The following is a 24,545-nucleotide window of genomic DNA, read 5'->3' as shown; positions in this document are numbered from 1 at the left end:
AGAGGGCAGGTACAAATCTCCCCCGTGTCCTAGCTCTTTTGCTGGGCTGGTATTTGCTCCTAGGAATTGCACTGCCCCTGACCCTAAGAGCAGAGTTCGTCACTGAAGACAAACTCAGAACCCAGATGAGAGAGAACAGAGAGGCAGATCCTGCCCTAAAGCCTCAAAGAGAAAACACATTCAAAGGAAAACCTAGCCGTGCAGCTGACCCTGCCATCATAGAGATATCGATATACCGCTCCCAGGCAAGGGGTTTGTTCCACAATTATCAGTCCACCAGACTGAGCCACTTTGCCTGCACTGCGGCAGGGAGGCTGTAAGAAGTGGTACCTGGGATCTGCAATCACTTCTTCTGCCTTTCTTTCTGGTCCACTAACAGCCTCTTTGAAAAGAAGACATCAGCTTGATGGGGAAGGCTTAATCAATTTCAGTGGTATTTTATGAATAAAACATTAATAAGAGTACCTTGGTCTTTTTGAGTGTCCCTTACATGAGAATCTCAATCTCTTGCAAGCATTAGCTAGTACTCACATCCCTACTTTCAACACCAACCCTCTCCCTACTCGAAAAACAGGGAAACTGAGCACAGAGGTTGCTTATGATCATGCCACAAGGTTTTTCTTGCTGCACCCATGTGTCTACCACAAGGCTGTATTTCAGGGAGTCATTTTATTTCTCTAAATATTTTGCACGCCTTCCTCGGGCCCTCCTGTTTGTGTCGGGTCCTAACAGTGTTTGCTAGTTGGACAATTGGCTGAGAGCCAGGGTGACATGCACAGACATTCTCTGCAAAACAATGAGCTTGCTGAAATAACAGCACCGTAACCAGCGTGGGCAGGCTTGCTACTGTCCTTTCTATGCTGATGCATATTGCTGAAGGTGAAAATTGGCTCCAGGCACTCATAACCAGAGGGTTATTAGTTCGGGTGGCTTGTTTTAGTTCTGTAAGTGCTGGGGGGAAAAAAGAGTTATTTGCAAACATCATTTCAGGTTAGCTTGAAGTTTATTGGGCAAACATGCTGGACACCGGCTGCCAGTATGGGCTTGCTGATGTCGTGAAGGTGTGAAAAAATCTTCGCGAACAGTTAGTGCAGACAGACCTGTGCTTGACAAGGTCCCAGAAAGCAGACTGCTGCTTCGCTGCCTGCAGCCTCAGAAGAGCTACAGAGATGCCTACAAAGAAAGGAGTGGTGTCCAAAGCAAGCTCATCTTGCTGAAAGCCCTGCAGGCAGAGAACTAACCCAGTCTCTCATTCATCACCGGTCACTGCTCTCCCAAAGCACTGACTGCTAAGCACACTGTATGGTGAAACAAATTTTACTGGACTTGTGAAAGAGAAAGACTTAGCCAGCCTCTGCTTAGACAGCCGGGAGAGGCCAAGTAACTTCATTTTTTTGTTCCTACCAGCAGCTGCAGGTCTCCAACACTCTCCTGTTGGGCTTCTCAGCTGCTCTGCTCCATATAATGGGACACCCTGCAATTAATCTCTGTTAATCTCCCCTTTTTGTCTGCAAAGGGATGTGAAATGACAGACTCAAACTATAGTCTTGTTGGGAGAAGGCTAGCTCTGCGACTGGGAGGTAGGATTAGGATTCAGCTCTGGGTTCATTTCCCAACTCTGCCACAGGAGCTCACATCTGCCTGTCCCTCTGCTCCAGCTGTCTGCTATGTAAAACATACTGCTTTCTCTTCTAGATATCCCAGAAAAGACAAGTAAAAATCATACACAGGGATGCAGATGCTGCTGAAGCACAAAATACCCCACTGCAAACCTCTCCCACACAAAAGCTGAGTCTCCTAAGGCTGTAAGCTATCCCCTACTAACATTTTCTAGGCAGCCCACAGGTTTACCTGAGCGTGCATAAGACTCATGACATGTGTTTGTTATCTCTGCAGCGAGATCCACGTAATGTTGCTTCCTCTCTTCTCCGGCGTGTTCTGCTCCAAGTGCTATCATGCCCCCAGAGAAGCAAGCCAAGTGGCCCATTTTGTGATCCAAGATGCCACCCCTCCATTCAGCAATGTAGGTCAATCCTCCAGCAGACTTTTTGACCAAATGCTTTTCTATTGCCTAAAGAGATGAAAATCAGGATTTCAGGGTACTTAGTGGACAGGGTGAGGAGCGAATACTAAGGAAACCCAAAGATCTAAGACATTTTTGCCTGAAACATTCTGATGAACAATGTCCCACACAAGAAGTACAGAGCAGCAACCTGCTCCTTACCTCTAGTGCATCGTCGTACATCTTTTTAGCTTCAGAGTCTTTCTTGTCTGACATCAGCCAAGATTTGATGAGATATTCATAAAAGCTGTCCCCAAGCCCCCCAATGGAGACGTGGTCTGTAGTGGGAAAGCCAGAAAAGAACTTCAGGTTCGTGATATACAATGAGCAGTTGCTTTACAAAGAGCAAACAACCATGTCCTATTTAATGCCCTTGTTCTCTCCTTCCGCTTTCCAGTTTCCTGGGGAGAGCTTGCAGCATTTCTTTTTCAAAAAGGAAGAAAGGTGGAAAGTGCAATCAGAAGAAAAATGTTCTGTCATTTTCCAAAGCATTAGTATCCCTTACCAAAACTATTCAGAGGTCTTATTTTGCAAGTTATTTATACTGCAACTTGAAGATGCTTCCTGTTTATGAAGCAATCATCATAAATCCCAGCCTCATAAACCAAAAGCAATGGCAGGTATTGATAGATCTCTACCTGTACGAAGCCACTGGGTGCTGCCTCCCTGCCTCAGGAAAGGGAGAACGCATGTTGGATCACACAGAGCTGCCAGCAAGAGGCTGCTGTAGGGACCTCTCGATTGTGCCATTCGTATTCCTGGCTCATGGTGGGACTCTGTGCCCTGGGGAAGGCTGGGGTTGTTGGCGTATTAAAAGTCAGGTACAAGGATGTGCACTGAATATTTTCTTCTGCAGAAATCGTATTTTCAAGGCTATCTGTTCAGAGTACACAATGCTATGACCTTACTGGAGAGGAGGAGGCTAAAGAATTGCACTGTGAAATGGGCATGACAGCTGCAGGTTTCTGCCTGGGGGGAACTGCTGGATGGATTTATATCTTTAAACTATACCACAGGGGGAAAAGCAGCATTCGTTCTTTCAAGCAGCCAAGTACTCTCCTTTTTAGAAGAGCAAGACAAATTACCCACCATGGACTGAACCATCCCTGTTAATTAACAGTGTCCACCTCCGCGTCTGCACGCGTCCCCATTTTAAACGTAAGCAGATGCAGCAGGGTTCAGAGTTAGATGTTCAGATTTTTATTTTCCCTTTCACTGTACATATATAAAGTCCTGAGGCTTATTCTAAATGCTAAATCCTACCAACAAAAGAGATCAACAGCCATGCATTTTCCTGACCTGAAGAGCAAATATCCCTGATACAGTGTGTCCAATGATGCATGGAATAATCCATAGCAAAACAATGAGATTAGATGTATGAATTCAGAAAAAAAGAGGACAGACTATTTGCAAACACCGGCTGCAAGCCTGTCTTTAAAGAGAAGCTCTGTGATCCTAAGTGTGTCATTCATAAAATCACCAAAGCAGGAGCTCTGGTACATAATTGCTTTCCATATGGCATCAGCTTTGCCAGCATTTGCCTCCTAGGCACTTTGCATAAACAAATCTCTTATTTCAGCAGGGGACCGTGCTTTAATTTTCTAAAGGTAAAAACTGCACTCAGAAGAGGTACAGCACTGCCTCTTCATTTAGAATATCTGCTCATTCAGCCAGGTCAAAGATACACCTTTTAAGAAAATCACAGCAATTCCAAGAAAAACAGCTTCCCGCAAAGAGCTTTAATGACAAGAGAGAAAATGAGAGCCTGGCACCTACAGGGAACATCTCTGTGGCAGGCTGCAGCTGCCTCCCTACTTTGGTCCTAATCTATTTCTCACCAGCGGTACTGGAGATGCAGAAGAGGCTGATCAGCCTTTTCCCTCACTGGAATACGGATTCAGACCACAAGGTCATATTATGAGCAACTGCCACACACGGCCTGTGCCATGAGTTGCCCTCATGATGTGAAAGTCTAGGAGAGAGGTTCTCTCTCATCCTTTGGCATAAATCAGCCTATCCCAGAACAAGTAATCACAGGCTACTTTTGATAAGCTCCAAGAACCAGCAACAGGCCCCTCTGTATATGTCAGCAAGGGGTGGGAGCAGGTCAGTACAATGAAGCAAAATTTGCAGACATAAATAGAATTAAATTAGTGGCAGAAGAGATGAATACTGAGTATCAAGCTGAGTATTTTAACCATCTGAATTAAGAGCACAGCTCTTCAGTTTCCCAAAGATTCTGTAACGATCAGTTATGACAACAGACAGGCACTTCTCCTCTCAGCACCAATGAATAGACAGAATTAATGCTTGTGTCTGGGAAAATGTGCAGTGTGGCTGCCAGTTGGGAATAACCTAAAGAAAATGGCATCTCAGGGGTGCGGTAGGTGATGGGAGATTAGCTTTTCAAGTGGAACATATTGCAACAACTCTGCCGAGACAAATATGGAGGGGAAGCTGAACTGCTTACAAAGGGATTGGATAACTTTGAAGATCAATTAATGGGACAAACACCGAAGCCTATTTTCTATCCTCATGGCACCAAAGGACAGCTCTGGTTTAATGGGACAACTGCAACCATTCAAGATGCTTTGTTGGGACACCTTTCAAGCCAAGCCCTGTCAATTACCATTAGAGGTGCTGATGTGGCAGTTAAAGGTCAGGGATCGCTTACAGCTAGTGCTCTCTCACTGTCTCAGATGATGGCAGCCATGCAACTGCCTGTCAGTTACAATCAGTATTAATACAGTAGTTAGAAAGGTCTGGAGCGATCTAACAGAGCAAACAGTGCAACGAGACATGGGGACACCAGGTAATGCAATGACTCAAAGAAAACTGCTTAAACAATATAAATGTAATCCACTGACAGGTTAAAAACAGCTTCTGCAAAAAGAGACTTTTCTTTCCTTTGACAGAGAAACACGAAATCCAGCAACTCTCCCTCGCCAAAACAAGCAAATCCTTAACAGAGCGGAAAGTTGAGGTCAGAGATCTGGGGCACAGCAGCAGAAGTAGCCTTTCATGTTCCTACCAGAGGGCAAGCTTCTGCCCTTTGGTGGCACAAAAAGAGGGGTACAGTCTCTTCTCTGGGTAAGGAAGGGACTGTGTGCGTAACGCAGGAAAGTAGATAATCTTTCCCTGGGTACAGTGCTTCTAATACTTCCTTGCTCTTTTTCAAGCCCTTTCCTGGTTATTGCTCCTCTTTCATATCAGAGCAGTATCTATTTAATGCCCATGTCTTCAGTGCTGGCCAATGCTGGGTTCCCAACAAGAGAAAAGAACGTGTACTTGTCTCACCCTTCTTGCACAAAATTGCACTACACAGAGGTACCATGGTGACAGGTACACGAATGCACGCAAGAGAACGCATCCCCATCTGAGACTCTGTAAGCCCTGTGCCTCTCCAGGTGGTTCCTTACTTGCTGCAGCACACTCAGGAAGTAAATCTCATAGCACTTCTGCTCACAGCCTTCACGTGCAACTCCCAAGGAGGTCTGTGGGCTATCTGATGACTGCAGGATGAGGTCTTAAAGAGATGTGCTGATTTCTAGTATCTGTGTGATGAACCATGCACCATTATCCTCCCCTGTGCAAGAGAGTCCCTAATTCTCTCTGGAGGTGAGACACTCAGCTGGAAACAAGGCTGATGGAATAAGTGTACAATTACTATATTGCATCTTACAAATCGGGTTGCATTATCTAATCACATGTATAACAGGCTGCCTGACAAGACATTTCCTTGGCTTGCTACTCTGACAGTTGCTATTGTTTCCTAAAGAATAAAGAAAAAGACTGACATGCTCCAGGCAGGACTCTGAACGCAGAGTGATACCTACGCTGCACCCAGTTCCCTGTCACCGGGCTGAGAAAGTTGGGATAAAGGCCCTGTGGCTTCTCAACTCTGTTCAGGACTTTGCGGATGTTCATCACCTAGGAGAGATGAGAGACAAGAACTATGTTACTTCTCTGCTGAAAAAGCCGAAGGTTTTGCACCGCGACTGAGAACTCTGTAATTCATCAATGCTGATCCCTGGCTGAACAAGCACAGCAGCCTGTAACGTTGTGAATCATCACGCAAGCAGAACCCAATGACATGGCTCTCCGGTGAGAGGGCTGTCATGGAGAAACTTTTCTGCTGGACTCCTCAGCACAATCTTTATCCAGCTCTGTGGGATTTTAGAAATGATTCTAAAAACCCTGCAAGGCCCCAGTTCAGCAAGCAGTGGAAACAGTTTGCTAACAGTGGTCCAGAAGCAATTCTGAGGATCTGGGGTCTGGGTGGGAATGTATGAGATGCGGAGGGTGATTTTTTCCATGATCCAAAGGGAAAAGAGTGGCAGGGATGAGTGACTCACACAGTACTTAAATTCACCATGTGGTCACTTAACGTGATGAATTGGGGCCTTTAATTTCAACAACAGACAGCTCCTTTAATGTGCTAGAACAGCTGTACTTATTCTCCAAAACCTCCCTTGGTTTCACCCCCATTAAATCCAATAGGCCTTTCCCATAAGGGACAAAGTTAAACGGTATGCAGCATAAATACTCTATTATAACCTACAGAGCAGCTAATACACTCTAAACCTTTTATAAAAATAGATAATTTGTACGCCAAAAGCTGGCTACAGACTTAAGTGAGTGCTTCCAAGTAAGTCGTCAGGCTGCATAATATTTACTGAAGTTTAGTAGCATGGCATATTAATGACATCTTTGAATAAAAGACACAGATGGACTTTATTCTTGCTAAAATCACACAAGTCCCAAGCTGCAAGTTAATGAGTTGATCTGTTCCTCTGAAGTAATTACCCACAGGATGGGCTGTTTGAGCCCACGTCACCCTACATCTTTTCTCTCAGAGGGCGTTAGGATGAATGCGATACATTTTCTGTGGCACACACCAGGCAGAAGAGTCCATTAGAAAGGTTCTGCCCTTATCCCTCTGTGGGCTCAGGAGGCAAAGAGGAAAACATGTTAGGCTGGGGAGAGAGGCTTAACCCTGGCTCAAAATCCACAGTTTGAACCTGGAATACGGATGCAATTCTGGTTTTTAATGGTGCATCTTCTTGCTCTGGTATTTTCAGTGCTCATGTCTCCCCTGAAGGATCATTTCCTTCCCATGCATTTTCTTTCCATACCTGTGTTCTCTTTACTGGTGTCTTCTCAGCTCCCTGCCTTCCTCTGAGCAATTTGTCATTATCGCTGTCCTCAGGAATCTTTAGCTTGTCTCCTTTACTTCAAATCATCAGTCTGTCTTTATCTTCCCTACAGAGTCTCCTGGGTTTCTAGTTTCCCTTCACCCTCTGCTTTTCTCTCCTGCTCACCCCTCTGTGACATTCCTCTTGCTCATACCACCCTTATTGCTTTCCATACACTCCGTTCTATTCTCCATTTTGCTCTCCTAGCTTCTCCTTTCTCTTTCTTCCTCTCTTCTGCAAATTCTCTTCTTGGTTCACAACTGTCAGACCTGCACTAGAAATATCCTGGAAAGTACCATTTTGAGCTTTTTATTGGCAATCCCAGAACCGCTGTCTGTTTTCACCCCACTGTGGGACTCTGGACAGGCCCCATTTCCTTTGGGCTCATGGGGGCAGTTTGGATTCTAACTGGAACAATTTGTCTCCCTCAAAGCTGGTTCCTCAGGGACGTGCAGCAAAAGCTAATGACTTGCTGGTATTCAACAGCATATTTATTAAGTTGCTCTCACATGCACTACAAGATCACTTGTGGAAAAAAAAGCTCAAGGTAATGTGTAATATTAATAGATTTTCAGTTACAAGTTACACAAAAGGAATCCAATATGTCAACTGTCAGGCCTTTCCTACACAAGAAACCTCAGCAGAAATCTTGCTGGCTGGAGCATAACATTTAATGCCTGTTTAGAGTAAAAAGGTCTGCAAGTACAAGGCACTACTATTAGGATATCAGAATTAACAATTATCTTTGCAGTCTGCATCCAACAAATGGTTTAATTTTGGCTGTGCCCTTGTCTGAGTAAGTTTTTGCTACAACTTCACACGACTGAGACATTGGGAAAAACATCCCCACCTCCCCAACGGCCGCAAGTGATGGAGAGGCAGGCGAAGGGGCTAGAGCAAACGTAAATGGTCACAGGAAGCACTGGGGTAGCTGCCTTCCGAGGCCTCTTGGTGTGACGGGATCTCCAACAGGAGCTCGCTGTGATCTTGTCAGTGAGCTGGTGCATAGGACGCTCTGAGGCCTGGCGACCTCTGCAAGGCACAGGTTTCTGAACCCGTGCCCCACTCTGGAAGGTTTCTCCTCTGGTGAGTTGTACTGGTATGGGGAAGAAGGAACACTTTGCTGCCACGTTGCCTGCTGCAGGCAGACCAAAGTGCTGCTCTGCTCCAGCACTGACCCCAGGAGTATGAAGGGACCAATTCACTAGAGACCAACTTGGGAAGTACTTGCCTTTTCTGCAAACACCGGGTTGCCAGAGAGCTCCGAGAGGTGCAGGAATTCTAAGTGCAAGGTACCAAATTCTGCTAAGATGCTGCTTCCGGCAGATGCCCAACCCCAGCTCCAACTCATGCCACTGCAAGGAGAGAAAAGGGAACCTTCATCGGCAGGAAAACACAGCCAAAGCCTGAGGTCCCCCACCGCCCCAGTGCAGATCCTGCCTTTGCTATGTGCATGCAGTGCACACCAGGTCTCAACAGGAGCCATGTAAAGGACATACACAGATTTTTAGGACTCTCACGGGAGCAGTTCTAGCGGATTGGAGCAATAGTTTTAATGGATTGTTTAGGAGAGGGCAAACACACAGACTGCACATGCTAAGAAATAGCAGTTTTTGGGGGAGAGTAATCCCTCCCAAACAGATCAGCTTAAAGCAAACTTTGGAAGAACATTGACAACCTGCCCTACACAAGACACTTTGGGATAAAACATGTGTGTAAGTAGCCTGGGCTGAACTCTCGCATCTCAAATGTCCCACAAGTCCAACAAGTCTGCTATTTTATAGGGAATCCAGACTGTCCCTAAGCACATGTTTCAACAAGATCTCACACTCTCTCTATATACTTGACAGTGACATTCCCAGTGTATGCTTCCTTGCAAGGGGATACAGCAACATCAACGCTAGGGGAAAGATGCCTTCGGGCAAACCTGCCTGTAATGCAAAAAAAAAAATGGGGAATCTTAACGTCTGCACGTCCTTAAGATTAAGGACAAATCTGACTCTGAAAGCACCCCACTGGTGCTTCTCACATGCCTTGCAAGAACAGGAGGGCCAGCATAAAACTACAGAAGGTGGCAAACGCTCTCTGAACAAGCCAGTTATACAAAGTGCCTCCATCCCTTCTTTTGACATACGAGGATCCCTTCTCAGTTTCTGTTTGTCTCCCCTTACCCTGCCAAATCCATGCAAAGGGCAGGGATGGAGAGAAATCATCCTTGGAGAAAAGCTAGGAGCCAATTCTGGGGATGAGGAGGGCATCACTTCTCCCTTAAATCTCAAAGAAAACTAACCAAAGGACATGGGAAGGCAGAGGCTCTTCCGAGCACTAACAGCCTCACCCTTGGATTTGCTTTTACATTTGACCACTTCCTTCTTGTATCCCACTGCTACAGACTACAGCTCCGCACCTCTCTGAAATCTACACAGACATGAAAATGTCCTATATCCTTAAGCCTTGGTTCCAAAACAGCCTCTGCAGGTGCTGGCCCAGGGAACCTTGGCTGAGCCATCTCAGAAGTGACGTGACTTTGATTTTCAGGTCTCTTTGCATGTTTGCGGTTGATACTGATGAGGTAACAGGTTTCCAGCGGTGGGGGGGGGGATAACACTAGATGGCGCCTGAAAGCTTGGCTATTAGAAGAAAAGGGTTTCTGTTGTTTACAGGAGGCTAAAACTAATGATCTTTCTGAGGCGGGCGGGAAAAGTTCCCCCTCTGTGTGATACACGGAAAACCATTTCAGGTCCAGAGCTGTTTGTTTCGCCTCCAGACAAAAAGAGCCATTAGATAAGCAATATGTTCACGCTGTTTCAAATTGCTCAGTCACTGCCAAACGTCAGCCTTCCCTGCAAACTGTCAGGAGGCTGTATCACCAGCTTTTCATTTGAAAACACTGTGTGCAGCTAAAACGGGTACCCCAATAACATCGAGTGTTTATGGCAGAAATCTCCCTGTGCAGGCAGAAAGGTCCTCCAGCCTGACCAGGTTAATGCTGGTATTAATATCACATTGGACATATCTGCTGAACCTGGCAGCAGCTGGCCCTGGGATGGGTGTGCTAAACAATCCCACCGTGTTCTCCTATCAAAAAGTCAATTACTTTTTCTTTATTTACTGCACTGGAGGGACATTGTAACAAATACGATCTCATGAACAGAAACTGCCTTCTGAGCTAGTTCAAATGAGAAGTGCTTGGAAGCAGCCAAATGAGGCCATGTTTGTTGTGACAGTGACTATATGGGGTCACAGTAGCCGACACAACCCTCCCCTGGGGACTTCCGTCCCAAACACGCAGCCAAGCACAGCCTGCAAGGACCGTGCTGCTGGGAACCCAAGCCCTGGGTTAAAAATCACAGTAAAACTCAAGGAGAGGTGGTCTGGAGGAAACAGAGTATGTCTGCAATGTGTCCCTGGGTTAAAGAGCAGCCTGAAATGACCCCCTGTAGGAAAATATTTTTTCAGCATTACAGACTGGACAAACTGGGTCTTCACAGCTGCCCTGTTTTATAACATCTCAGAGGAAACTACCATTTAAAGAACCTTGGTCTTCAAGACAAAAGGAAATACCCAGAGCTCTCTTTATCCTCCGGATAAGTGGGTCTTCCTTGAACACTGTCCAGTGCAAGCATGGACTGAAAATGGCTGTATCATCTCCTTCCCTCATGGAGATCCAAAGCAGCAAAACAGTGCCAAGTCAAGAGAGAGACCAGGAGAGGATGATGACGAAAAATCTGGAGGTGCAGAAGGTTTAGGGGAGATGTGAAGGAGAACAGGGGCCAGGGACCTGGAACAGGAGGCATCGGGAGAGAAATCGCAGTGCAACACACAGGCAGAGAGCAAGAGCAGCAGCTTGAGAAGACAATGTACTCTAGGACCTGGCAGAGAACGTGGCAGTTGGACCAGCAGGATGGAAAACAAGCCTGTGTGAGATATGATACAGTGCCTGTGTGAAAAAAGAAGGCCACAGGGAAGCACATCAGCGGAGAAGGGACACAAGAGGAAAAGGTGGTGTGAGGTGATAGGACGAGATAAAGCCAGTTGGCTATGGGAAGAGCTGGGGGGGTTGGGTGTCTTTGTACTTGGGTCCTCAAAAATGTATCACAGAATTGACTTAATGCCAGCTTTTGTTTGTTTCAAATTTCTAAATGTCATTCTTAAGCCACCCCCCCAAGCTACCACCAACAAAAGCCTACACATGCTGCAAGACTCTCTTCCTTTTGAGATGATGAGGTCTCTCTGGAATTAGCACATCCTTGCAAAAGTAGAATTTGAGAGAGAATTCCTTCTTGCAAAACTCTTCTGGGCTTTGGTTTGACTCTGACATTTGGGTCAGCGTGCTCTCACAGCACCACCTCACTGTCCTCTGCTTCCACTTCCACACGCTATCTCAGACCGAATAACTCCCATCCCCTTTGGGTTTACAGCCTTTGGCTGTTCATCACGTTCCTGCAGGAGTCAGACTACAGATTTAGCTCACTTCATCCTTGCTCCTAAATCAGTTGATACTCCAAGCCCTCACAGCAGTTTCATGGCCCTGAAGCCAGAGCTCAAGCCAGTAATATGGGTTCTGGATTGCGGGCTCAGCATTATTTAGATTTTCTTTGCTCTTAGTCAAGGTCACCAGCAAAACATTTTGGGAATGTCTCGGCAGATACAGTCTGTTTCACAAAGGGCAGGGGAGGGTTTGGCATTTCTGTGAAAGGTTAGTCTATGCTGAGTCTTTATCAGCCACAGAGGAAGCAGAATGTCTGTTCTGTAAAAAGAGACAATTAAAGTTGTGGTAGTGGCTCAAATTTTCACTGGGATCACGTGCAGATAAGACAACTGAAGGGTGGCAGTAATATTTGAGCAATGGATCAGCATGAGCCAAACATTCAAAACTCTTGCACTTCAGAGAGACGCGAGCCAAACAGGAGATTTGGGCTAGGCGATGAATAATGATTTTCATGGCTGCTGCTCTGAGTTTTGCAAGAGGTGAAGATGAAAGGCTTTTGTTAATCCACATTTCCTGCTGTCTCTGTTTCAGCCGGCATGCAGCTTTTACCCTGGGGGATTTGTTTGTAGGCATCAAAATGAGCCAATGAGCCCTTATTGGCAGAGAACGCTGTCTGCTAGCAAGAATCAGAGACTGGGAGTCCAACCTCCAGGTTTGCCTCTGCTGAGAGACCTTCAGCAAGCTATTTAACCCAGCTGCCTCAAAGCTCCCCTCCAGCATGAGAACACCACCTACCTGACATGAAATGTTGTGGCTCTAAGTGAAAGATACCCACCTGGCTGAGCGCTGCAGGGAGAAAACTAGAGGATCTGTATCCTCCCCCCTCTCTAGCAGCAAAACTGTCAGCCAGTCCCATCCAGTTCCTTTCCCAATTTTTCCAAACATGGAGCCTGGATATATTCACATGCATCTAGTTGGGCACACTGCAAAAATAGAGAGCACTGCATGCTATGTGCAGACTACAAATAACCTTTCAAAGAAAATGAGAGTGAGGAAAATGCTATTGCAGCAGGGAGCCCTGCCAAGAGGTAGAGGAAGAAACTGCGGATAGCCCAAAATTAATAAAACACAGCTGGGTTTAACTTGAGTCACCTGCAATCTCTGCCAAGGCACCTCTTGGTTTTGAGTTGGCAAAACAAATGACCTCGAAGAATCTGCACTAGAGGGGGGCACCTCTGAGGAACTGCTGCTGTTCCTGCTTGAGTCCTGGTCTTTTACAAACATTCAGTAATAAAATGACATGCTTGTAAGGACGTGTGTCTTGCCTGCCCAGATTTATGACGCCACGTGGGATACCAGTGGGGGTGTTAAAAGCTGGCAAAAGTTTCTCTCCAAGTTCCAGAGCTTTACTCTTGAACACCTGTTAAAAGAAGAAGAGAGGATAAATATTTGATGGACTGCTTGTGAATACTAGTCACACTGGATCCTTTCAAATCCCCTTTTTCAAACACACCATTATAAAAAACTAAAAGTGCTGCACTATAAGGATCTACCGTTTCAGGTACGCTGCTGTCCTAGTTCCACTGCATGATAGATCTGAACCAAAAGTCATGCTGAACTTTGGTATCTATTTGAATGTCCTCTAAAAATCTACACTAAACTAGTCCCAAGTCCCCTACCAAACCCTCAGCCTGGATGAGAGCAGCCAGAGCTGCCTGGCTCAGAACACCCCAAATACCTCAGCAGCAAATTTCAGTGATCTGAACTGATCCAGAGAGTACTCTTTGGGGACAAATTCTTCCCTTTTCCCAGGGTGGCAGAGGACATAAGGAGGTGAAAGGACTGAATTAAAATCAAAAGAAATCTTTCTAGGGTGAAGCATTGTTAGATTTACAACATGGGTTTGTCTAGCTTGTGTCATCTCCTGTTGCAAAAGACATGATTTCCAACGAACAATCTCTTACTTGTAACTCTTTTCCAGGAAGGATTCATGGTTTCATGGCTAAGCTGCTCCTTTTCCATTTTTAATGCCTGAGTTTTGGGCTTTCAAATCAAATTATAGCTTATAGTGGCTTGCAGCACAAAGCCACCATACACAATTATTTTGGGACAAACTGATACAAGCACTAATCTTTGCTCCAGAGATTAGTCCTGATCAAAGGAATCCTGTAAGTGACTTAGGAGATAAAGCACAAGCCTTTTACCTCTAGCCCCCCTATACCAGCCCAAGCTGTCATAGTAGTTCTCAGAAAGCAGGAATTTATTGCTCTAGAAACAGAACACTGAGGAAACCCAAGCTCTCCTGTGGGCTTGCAGACCTTTGATACACTCACAAGGAGGTAGGGGCTTGGTTCAGAAGGGAAAGCAAGAGACAGCGACTTTTTGCCTTTCAGCCTGGTGACACTGACTGCGTATTATGACAGGCACTGCCCTGGCTGCTGAGCATTGCTGCTGACTGCATTTCAAGAGGTCACTGCTGGAATTTTATGGTTTAGTGTGGTTTCTTTTTGCTCTGTTGATCTGAAGCTTGTTGAAGTTGTGACTGAGACAGGCCCTGAGTCGGGGCACTGAGTCTTTGAGAGTTTTCCCTGGAGGGAAACCACAGAGAGAAGTCATTCCTGGAACTCATTTAAAATGCAAGTAAAGTAACAGAGTTACTCCTATGACTCCACGGATCAATGGTGCCACTATGTAGTGATGAGCCATCCCATCCTATTATGGTGGACAGCACCCAGCCACAGTCAGGGTATGGCATGAGAGCTAAGCCCTCATTTAAGAGCCAGTCTTCCAGCTCCTTTACTCACAAAACTCCCCCTTGAATCAGAGTTTCTGCTCGCCTAAGACTTCCAGGGCAAAGGAATAATCTCTTCATGTCTCTACAGCCAGCTGTAAAATTCCAGTCCAGTCACATTCCAAAACAGATTATGGCATTAAGCCCTGGCCTCTGCTGGGCTGGAGAGAAAGAAGGAAAGTGGAAACGAGAGCCTCCTGCTTCAGCCAGGACTCCTCAGGGACGGGAGCATCCACCGAACGGCTGCTCCACCACGCCACAGGAGGGGCTGTGATGGCTAGCCCACGCCTACTGGGCAAGGGGACATTCTGTGGAGCTGTATCACTTTGTCACGTAAGTTGGCAGGATACAGGTACCCTGCCCTGGCAGTTTGCCACCCTCCTTCCCTGTACCTCAGGGCACTTTATCTGAGAAACTACTGTTACAGCGAGACTGTCCAGGTAGAGTTTGGAGCACTTGCCACTGATCAGTTGCCCTCCTTAGTCCGAGGCAGAATCTGGAATGAAGTGTGATGAAATAGGGCCTATGTTTAGAATACAAAGGAACAAGTACAAAGACAAAGATCACTGAAAACAGCATTTCACTGGGGAGCAATGTGTCCAACCGAAAACATGTCTTGCTAAAATTGCCCACAGGAGAAAAGATCTTGCAAATGAGCCATGCACGGTGTGTGCAAGGTAATTATGCGAGACTTAATTAAAAGAACATTAGTGGCATTTCGATATTCATAAAAACGATAGGTTTAGCCCGTTGTTATGGAAGGATTATCTGATGCTCAGAGAAAAGCTGCTGGAGAACCCTTTCAGTTCATTATTGGCGACTGTGTGAGACATGCAGAGCTGCTGAAACAAACCTCTTCTCCAGTTAAGTAGTATGCGGCCAACAGTCCTCCAATATAGCGGATGTTCACCTCAAACAAAGATGCTTCTCCGTTCTGAAAATACATAATGATATACTTGACTGCAAAGTCTGCATGCGCAAATGGCAGCTAAGGGGAACAGATTGTAGGCAGATACTTAAGTCTCCCAGTCCTCGCCCACAGTGTAACACAGCTTTTTGTCTAAGATCTCACAGCACTTTATTTGCTCTACAGTGACAGGTGGAGTCTGAAGGGAAGAGAAACACCCAGACTGCCCATTTATCACCAGCTGACAATATGTAAATCAGTTAGGGCAGATCAATTGTCCATCCATCCAACCCTGTCTTGGGTTATGCTTTGCAAAAAGCTGTGCTTTAGTTTAGGGCAAAAATTTGCCCCCTGAAATGTTTTATTTAAAGAGAAAATTGTACAGCCACATGGAAAAATTACCTTCTCCATTCTTTTGTGAAGAGGGCACTGCATTAGGTAGACGTAACGCACTTCCTGCATTAGGTAGGTGTTTTCTGTCATTCAAAGGCTCACCCCAGTCTGCAGGCTCAGAGAGGACCACAGCTTATAGGGTGCCTGTCACGGGCATGCTTACGGAGAGGCAAACTGTGTGATGTCCATGTGCACCACCACCACAGACAGCAGAGACAGACAGACAGACACGGTTCACTGAATCGCTCAAGAACCCACTCATCTGGAACAAGTTTTGCTCTACCTACTCTGCTGATGATTGGCAAATGTCAAAACGATTGCATTCAAAATGTGCCTCCTTTAAAAAATACATGCTCCTGGCCTTTGAATCTGCATGATAAATGATTCCTACCCTCACGCAAATGAATAAAGCCAAGAACCAGAAAGATCTTCCACCAACAGAGCACTTTCAGCGAGCAAAGGGGCACTTGAAGCTCTGCACTAGCCTGCCCTTTCCAAATACCTGCAGGTTACAAATCAGAGCAAGTGCTTTTCTGAGATGATGACTGAAATTGCATGAGACAGATGACAGCACCCAGTTTCAAATAGAGCTTGTGGACCTTGGAGTCCCTGCCTCACTTTTCTGGACTATTAGAGTCCCTGTACAGAGCCAATTTTTAATTAATTTCGCTCCTTCTCTCCCTCTGCTGTGCTTTCTGACTCCACCGATCAATCCATAGCATTCATTCTTGTCTTTGCAGATCAATGTATTCTGCAGGCCAAGATTAAAAGCTTTTATGAAATCCAGATAAATTATCTCCCAGTTGATTTTGTCCCTTGTTTATCGATTCAGCAACGTACTGAGAGCATTCACCAAATTTATCAGATGTGGTCTTCCTTTTATGAATATATGAATGCCAGTCGTGCCCTCCCAAATGATGCTTTTCTATAAAGGCAGCTGCATGCATTGTTCCCATGAGGAGAACCATTTTTCACAACAGACAACTAGGCTGGCATTAAAAAAAATAAAAGTTTGAACTGCACTCTGGTTTTAACATTCTCTGTACGCCACTGATGAGATCCCATCAGCTCTCCCACGAGAAATACAAGAGATGGCTTGGAGACCAACAGTCAGAGCTATAGCAAGGGGCCCTAGCCACAAAGTGAGATAAGGACAGCATCCTTCATTTGATAGCACTGCAAGGCATGTGCTGCACCCAGAGTCCCAGCGAGTCTAACACTAGCTCTAAGAAGTGGCTAGGAAAGCTTTAGGGGCCATGGAGAGCAAGCATCTCTGGCCATTTTTAGAGATGATGCCCTTCCTTCCAAATCTAGGCTCACTATGTGCTCCCACTTTGCTACCAAGGTGCCATGCTCCCACTGCACAAGTCCCAGCAACGACATACCAACAAAGGGCCCAGTCAAGGAGATCAGCATTTTCAATCTTAATCTATAGCATGTAAAAAGAAAAATTGTCTTATCACAGGCAGACATTTAACTGAGATGAAACAGAACTTGTTCTTTGATGAATAAAACCTCCTTGGAGTATCTAATAATTACAGCTGTTTTTATAATCCAGATCAAAAACATTAAACACTGAATCTCATTTTCAGCCAGACACGGTGAGTCTGATCTGGTGGACCCTGGCTGGAACCCTGTGCCATGGACAGGCAGAAGATGAGGTGAATCATCACAGTAGTCCCTTTGGCCTCAAAAAAAAATATTCAGAGTTGAGTGGTTTCTTCCCCCACAGACTTCATAGTTCCCCTCCCCAATGATTCTTAGAGAAGACCGTGATCAGAACTGGCCAAACACTCAGCGTTTCTGTAACACAGACATGCATTCCCAGTAACTGACTCACCACATTCAAGTCAAAGCTCTTCTCCACCCACTTCTTAGCTTCCTGGAATTCCTCCTCCAGTTCCATGATGTACAGAGTATCTAAGGCATCTACTACCGTAGCTCCTCGAAGGCCTCCTGCATTGCAAATAGAACAGCAAGATGAAGCCCCATTCATGCAGTCTTCTATAGCTCTAAATCAATCTGCAGGAGCTGGGACAGGCAGCAGCTTCCAGTACCAACACTGGGGATGTCTGGATGGGATCCAAACTGGCCATGGTCTTGGCTGAGATCTTCTAACAGGACTAGTGAGCTCTGCTACTGAAAATGGGTTGCTTTGTAGAGACCTGACACTTCTGAAAAAAATACCCGCAAGGAACAGCTCAAGGTCCACACTTGAAGCCACCAGTCATGACTGCAAGCCTTGGCCTTGTTTTCCAGTTCTTGTCTTGGCCAAAGTGGTTAGGCAATTCCATCCCTAATCTTTGTTCAGCTGTAAACCTAAATTCAGCCTCTAACTCAGTTACAAGCATAACCCTCTTGTAAGTAAGGGAAGAGAATTTTATTTTTATTGTGCAAGAGCATCCAAGACAGGACTTGGATCATTCTGTCCTGATGCAGTGTTTGTCATCTGGGGCACAAAGTACTCTGCACCATGCCATGAGCCAGGGTTTCCCACTACCAGCATATATACAAAACACAACCTCATCTGGCAGCAGAGAGACCAGAAACTAATCTCAATGAATCTTGAACAGAGAGTGGGTGTCTTTGGGGACAGCTCCCTTCCTTTGGCTAACAGAGCAGTCCCTGTGAGCATGCTTACCATTCTCCAGCAGATGGCAATGGGACACATGCAGATGAAGCAAATGCCAACCAAGTACTTGGACCAACCATGTCATCCATGTAAAAAAATTGCATGCCAAGCATTGTCTTATGCAAACGGACTATAAAAGAACTTCCAGTGAGAAAGAATGACATGGCATGCCATGCCAAGAAAACTACACAGGGTGTGTAGACAAACAATCTTTTAGCAGTTGAGATTAATTGAAACTAGAGATGTTAACAACCCTGGGTTTTTAACATCTCAGTGCCGGAGTTTTATTTCTGTTAGGGTTCCCTAAAATTATTCCTAGCATGGGGAAGCAAAGGGTATGGAGCACACTGTGAATCAAAACCCTTTGTGCTTAAATTACGAAGGCCATCACTTTCCTGGGTAACTCAGCAAACACAAATTCTCACGCAGAGGATTCCCATTTGGAATCATCATCAGTCATTCCTCTGCAGAGGTAACACACCAGGGACATAGGCATGAAGCTGCCTCTATATTGCTGTCAGCAAGCTGCACGTGCAGGCCCACACACCCACACCGCTCACTTGCAGCCACGTTCCTACCCACCCCCTGACAGTCAGACCTCTTGGAGTCTCTGGCAGCAAAGACGCTTGGATGAGGTTCAGGTTTCGCTTCTGCAGGAGAAACTGCTTGTACCGGCTCTGTCCCTATCATCTCCCTTTCCAGAGTAACCACAAAGACTCACACACACCGCTTATGTCCAGGGGTTTTCCCGAGACATATTTCTATTCGGCTCAGGTCAGTTCCTTCTTCTCATTAACAGACTTTAAAATACTACCCCAAATTCCCCCCCCTTTCCCAGCCTTTCATTGCATGCTCAGATTGGCTTGGCATTTTTGTAATACCTCCAGTGCTACTTCAATTCTAGTTCTGCTTAAGAGAGGAAAACCCAGCTGGATGCACTGTCGAGGAACTACTGCAGAGGCGAGAGGAAGGCAAAGGTGAGTCATGTGTCATGAACCTTAAGACTTTGGTCTGTTCTTATTAAAGAAAAACAGTGATGTCTGATGTACATCGTACCCTTTCCCCAGAGAAGTGCTCAGATCCACCAATTTCATGCAGGGCTCATTGATGCTTTCAGCATTCCTCTTCCGTAAGAAAGGCATCCTGCCTTATTTTGTTGATGTTACAGGATTGCAGTTTTGACACTTTTCAGCCAGTCAGCACATCATTGCTTTAATAAAAACCCAACCAAGACTTTACTGCTCAACTACAGATTGCTGGCTTTCGGATGCTGTCTGCATCAAAAACAGGGGCTGTGGAAAAGGGATGAAGGCAGTAGAGACAGCCTCTAGAAATCCATTTTTTCCTGGAGGGTTGTGAAATGATCATCTAACTGAAGCTATCTCTGAGAGTGCAATAGATGGAGTCAAACAGCCACTAGATCAACTGGTGGGTTCTAAAAAACAACTGAGCTGTGTTTGTATGGCATGTTTTCCAAAAGCAGTGACCATGAAAAACAACATCATCGCAGCCAGAGTTGCTTTTATCAACCTTAATGATTCTTCAATATTAACGATTATGTGATTTTTATACACTTTCCTATTAGCAAGGAGAGACACACCAGCTCAGAGCAACATGGACGCAGGCAAAACATTTTAAAAAGAGAAGGAAGGGCAACGCTGCCTGAGGCACAGCCCATTACTGTTTTATTCTGAGAGTAACACTAACAGGCTCGATTTAATTTGATGATATAACCCACAAAGCCTTTCATAATCTGCAGAGAGACAATGAGAAAAGTTGGATTTGCTCAAACTAAACAGAGAGAGACAATAAACTTACAATTTTCTGGGATGATTAATTGAAGTGAAAATATTGCTTGAATTTACAGAGCCTTTTATGTTTTTAGCAAGTAAGGCCTTTAAATACATTAAATGCATCGGGGATTAGGAACATGCTCGGATCTTCGCTAAAGCATAGCTTGGAGTTGCTTAGCTTTCCTCCCCTGTATTTGACAAAGTGGAGGGCAAACCTTGCTTCTCCGCTGGTTTGTCTTTGTGTCATTTTAAACATTTGTTTTAAATATTCCCCTAAACACTCTGTATCTGAAGGACCGCAGGCTGTGCGTTTTGTACAAGGGTCTTGTTGATGTTTCCTTTCTTCTGCACCAGCTTTGAAGCAACTGCAAAATGCGCGGCTAACTTTTTTCCCTGCAGCTAACAAAGTCTACCGCAATACCAAGAGCTACCGTGTCAGCTTCAGCCATCTCATGAGAATGATAAAAAAGAATCTCCTTCCCCTCCACAACCATGCAGAGAGCAAACCAGGCATCAGGGCTTCACTACTGTGTCTCTGTCATGTGCCAGGACAGAGAGGACATCTAAGAAGGACCCTGACACCCCTGTGCACACTGGCATATTACTTCTTCACTACAGGAGCATCTTCATTCCTTCCTGCTCAGACTTTGCTTCATCAGACCATGACAGAGCTCGTGATACAATGTCCAATGGCTTTGATTATACTCAGCTGTCAAAAGATGGTGCTATACATATCCTAGCATTTTATTGCAATATATATGCACCCATTTATAAAGGTGGTGATATCTGCTTGACATGCTGCTTATTTTGAGAGATGTTAAAAAATAATCACCTTTCCAGATCTACACATTATAATACGAGGGATATAATCAAAGGGGAAGCAGCTTCAAAAGGAAAAGGAATCAAAACCCACTCTGTCACTTTTGACTCTTGCTGACACTCCCCTCCCTAAATTACTGGTTTCAGCCTCATTGTACTCTCTCTGAGGGAGTTTTAAAGTAGAAACCAAGAAACTCTCAAAAGAAACCCTTCTGAAAGTACCCAGAAATGGTAGCAATTACTTTTAAGCAGGACTCTACGTCTGAGATTCTACCTGTCTCCACAAATCTAAGGCCCTGTGTGCTATGAAAAGCCCCCCCCCGATCCTGCTGCAAAACTGGCTTGGAGTGGAGATACACCTCGCTCAGGAGAGGCAAGGTCACTTCGCTGATGGCTCCTGTGACAGCAAGTAGCAGGGTCTCTGCCTGGAGTTTCATCTGCGAGAGAACAGCAGCACACCAGAAGAAGCAGCTCATGGTAGCAATACAAAGGTTCATCTCTTCTTGAGCTGAAGGAGGGCCTGTACCACCCCGTCCCAAGCCACAGTGTATTTACTCTTTTGTGCATGAGAAGAATGGAGACATCCGTGTAGGCAACAAGGCTGCTCTGTTCCTACTTCCACCCACCCAGAGGAACGAGCATCCACCCGCTCGCTTGTGAACACTGCCACAGAAATCATTAACAAATGTTACATTAATTAACATAATGCTTGTGAAAGGTGCTGAATGGAGCACTCCACGGAGAGGAGGTGGCATTGTACGCACACTACACCCCCACGGCCTCAGTGGGAATGTGCTTTAATGCCAGTCTGGAGGAACAAGACCATTTGAGTGATACCATCTCAGAAGGGCCTTCATGGGCATTAATAGTAGTGCTATCTCTAAAAACCACAGATAAAACCCGTAGCAGTTTGTTCTAGTCTGGGGTAGATAATCTGAATAGAAGGGCTCATCCTCTTCTCTTATCCCTGACTCGTCCCTGCTGCCTGCTTGCTTAGGGGTTCGTTAAAGCCACGTGCAGCAAGGGTTTATAAATCAAAACACAATTCCAAAGGCTCATTAGGAGGTTTAACGTGTGTTCACTGGGCCAGAGGGGGAACACTTTGGAAGACATATGCCAATCTCAACAACCAAAGAAACTAAGAGGTACAAAAGCCTGCCAAGGCTATTGCAGCACTGACCCAACCCAGGAGCCGCCAGCCAGGCCCCTCCTGCCAGGTGAGGGGCTCTGAACCCACTGCAGAGCACAGGGCAGAAGAGAAGAGCTGCCACCGCAGCCTGGGGCTCCTCTGACCCCAACACAAAGATCTGTATTGACTATGAGCCCACGGACTATGGCCAAGTAGTGACAGATGCGTGGTCCTGATCACAAGCTGAACGAGGATTGTAAAGGGTGAAAAGCTCCAGGTCAGGGGAGTGGGAAACCTGCGAGCAACAGATGGGGCCCCCCGGCACATGCACAAAATTCACCCATTTGCACATGTCCCACGGCCCTGCTCTCCTTCAGCGTCCCGGCAAGCCAGTGTGTGGAGGAGAAAAGGGAACAGTTTTCTTCTCAACGTATAGTTTAAAGAGAGGCCATGAGGACTGATCAAAGGTGGAGAGTATCTATCCTACCACCTGCCAAACACATACGGGCTAATTAAGGCTTGAAAAGCACTGCAAAACACCAAGCAGGGACTAAGTACAACTGCTGCTGCATCTGTGAACTTCCTTTTAACTACCCATTATCTGCAAATCAAACCCACCAATTTAGGCAGAAACAGGCCAATCAAACATACCAGCATCAGGTACACAACAGAAACTGCACGTTTGATCATTAGTAGAGCAGTGAGAGTTTACTTCTGACTTGCTGAAGCTTTCAAAAGCCACCAATTCCACATGTGAAACTCAACTGATGTGAACACTTTGCACCTGCTCACATTTACAACCCAGGTTTGCCTGGGAACAAGGGATGGCCACAGGTTTTATCGGGCTAGAACATTGATCCAGGCATCGCTCACACAGCACAGTTGAGCTCCCCTGTTAGAAAGGGCCCAGAGGACAGGATTACATTTTTTAGGAAGTAAGATGATCCATTGAGCAAAAGACAGTCTTCACACCGAAGAACTGTCTTTTATCAGGAGATTGTGACATTATCCTGGGTTTAGCTCTCCTTCGCTCTCTGTGGGAGCTACAAGAACAGAAGACAGTCACATCAGAGAAAGCCACAACTTTTCATACAGCTTCTTGCAGCCAAGGTCAAAACCTTCAGCTTGAAAGAACCTCTGCCTCCACGCTCTGCACCCTGCAGGCAGACAATACCAAGCTGAGATGCACAGTACTGGGTAGGTTTCTCTTAACAGCAACTACATGACTGAGGAGTGAGCAGGGACTGAAGGAAAGGACAAAAATTAGGAAAGGAAAGGGAAGAGGGACAGAACCAGACTATGAAGAAAGAAAAATGAAAAACAATGAGACTGCAGAGCACTTGCAAGAGCATTCAGGATAGTTTCAATGCGTTCCCTTGGCACCAGAAAATAGATTGTGGTTTTTGCTGTGCTCAGAAAATGGTTTGTCTTCCCCTGCTCTGCTCCTGCTCTATCAGTTCAAACTGCTGAAGTGTTGCCCCTAACAGAGGAAATCTATCAGCCTTCTGGGCTGTGGAGCCCGAGCCTCATGCCATCTTTTCAGCCTATCCAGCTGCCATTGAAACAAAGCCCCATCACACTCCTTCTAGCGGGAACAGGACCTGGGGTCTGTCAGCTGCTCTAATAAGGTGTCAGTGACTCACTGACAAGAGAAGAGACAATAGTTAAGCAACAGAGTGACTCACTGGTAACAAAGCATGATTCATTTACCTTCATCCTACCTCTGAGGGTTTATATTAAGTAGGATGCAGAACAGCAGGCCCAAAGAGAAGGGACAGCCAGTAGAGCAGCTTGCATTTCAGAACCAATCTCCAGAATCCCATAAAACACCCTCGCATGCTTGCACAGGTGAACCGAGCCCTCGCTCTTCCTTCTGGCTTTTCCAGCTCCATTCCTACAAAGTCCAACCAGCTCTCCTGCCTGATGGGTATCACTTTTCAGTTGCACTTTGGAGATCAAAAGACGCCCCTTTGTCAAAATCAGTTTTGTGTTGTGTTGGAAGTTACTCAGGCTCTAGGAACCAATTTTGGCCAAAATTAAAAACCTCCTTGGGGTGAGGTATTTACAGGCTGGGAATCTACCTGTTCGAGTCCTTTTGCTATCCGACTTAGCACAAAGACCTGCACCTGCTTCTCCCAATGGCTAAACAAGTGGCCTAACCTCAGGACATATTCAGCCTCCATAGCTCAGCAAATGTTTGATTTTCTAGCAAAGTGGAGCAGCTGTGATGGGAGGGCCAGAGAGAGTCGCCTTCCCTCACTCCCCTCTTCCCAAAATAGCCAACTTGGAGTATCACAGGCCAGCTATGAGACTTGAAGAGCTCCCAGCTGCAAGTCCGTCCCTTGAGAGTCTTTAGAAAAGCTGTAAAAGTGATGCTTCAGCAAATGAGTAG

The 24,545-nt window shown here is 45.8% G+C and overlaps 1 protein-coding gene across 3 annotated transcripts in view; it reads right to left on the bottom strand.

Moving 5' to 3' along the window:
- MAN1C1 (mannosidase alpha class 1C member 1) overlaps nt 1–24,545 on the bottom strand; it is a 70,226-nt gene that overhangs the window by 5,580 nt on the left and 40,101 nt on the right. For 2 of the 3 annotated variants that reach the window (XM_075173453.1, XM_075173455.1), the window contains 7 exons: nt 17,621–17,736; nt 15,334–15,414; nt 13,015–13,109; nt 8,489–8,612; nt 5,899–5,992; nt 2,225–2,340; nt 1,852–2,071 (listed from right to left, as the gene is read on the bottom strand). In XM_075173453.1, the coding sequence (XP_075029554.1) occupies nt 1,852–2,071; nt 2,225–2,340; nt 5,899–5,992; nt 8,489–8,612; nt 13,015–13,109; nt 15,334–15,414; nt 17,621–17,736 (846 nt within the window). The remainder of the gene's footprint in view (nt 1–1,851; nt 2,072–2,224; nt 2,341–5,898; nt 5,993–8,488; nt 8,613–13,014; nt 13,110–15,333; nt 15,415–17,620; nt 17,737–24,545) is intronic. The other variant, XM_075173454.1, reaches the window with a different exon arrangement.

Source organism: Calonectris borealis, chromosome 25 (genome assembly GCF_964195595.1).
Source record: "Calonectris borealis chromosome 25, bCalBor7.hap1.2, whole genome shotgun sequence".
NCBI classification, from domain to species: domain Eukaryota; kingdom Metazoa; phylum Chordata; class Aves; order Procellariiformes; family Procellariidae; genus Calonectris; species Calonectris borealis.
This window is presented reverse-complemented; position numbering and strand designations above follow the sequence as displayed.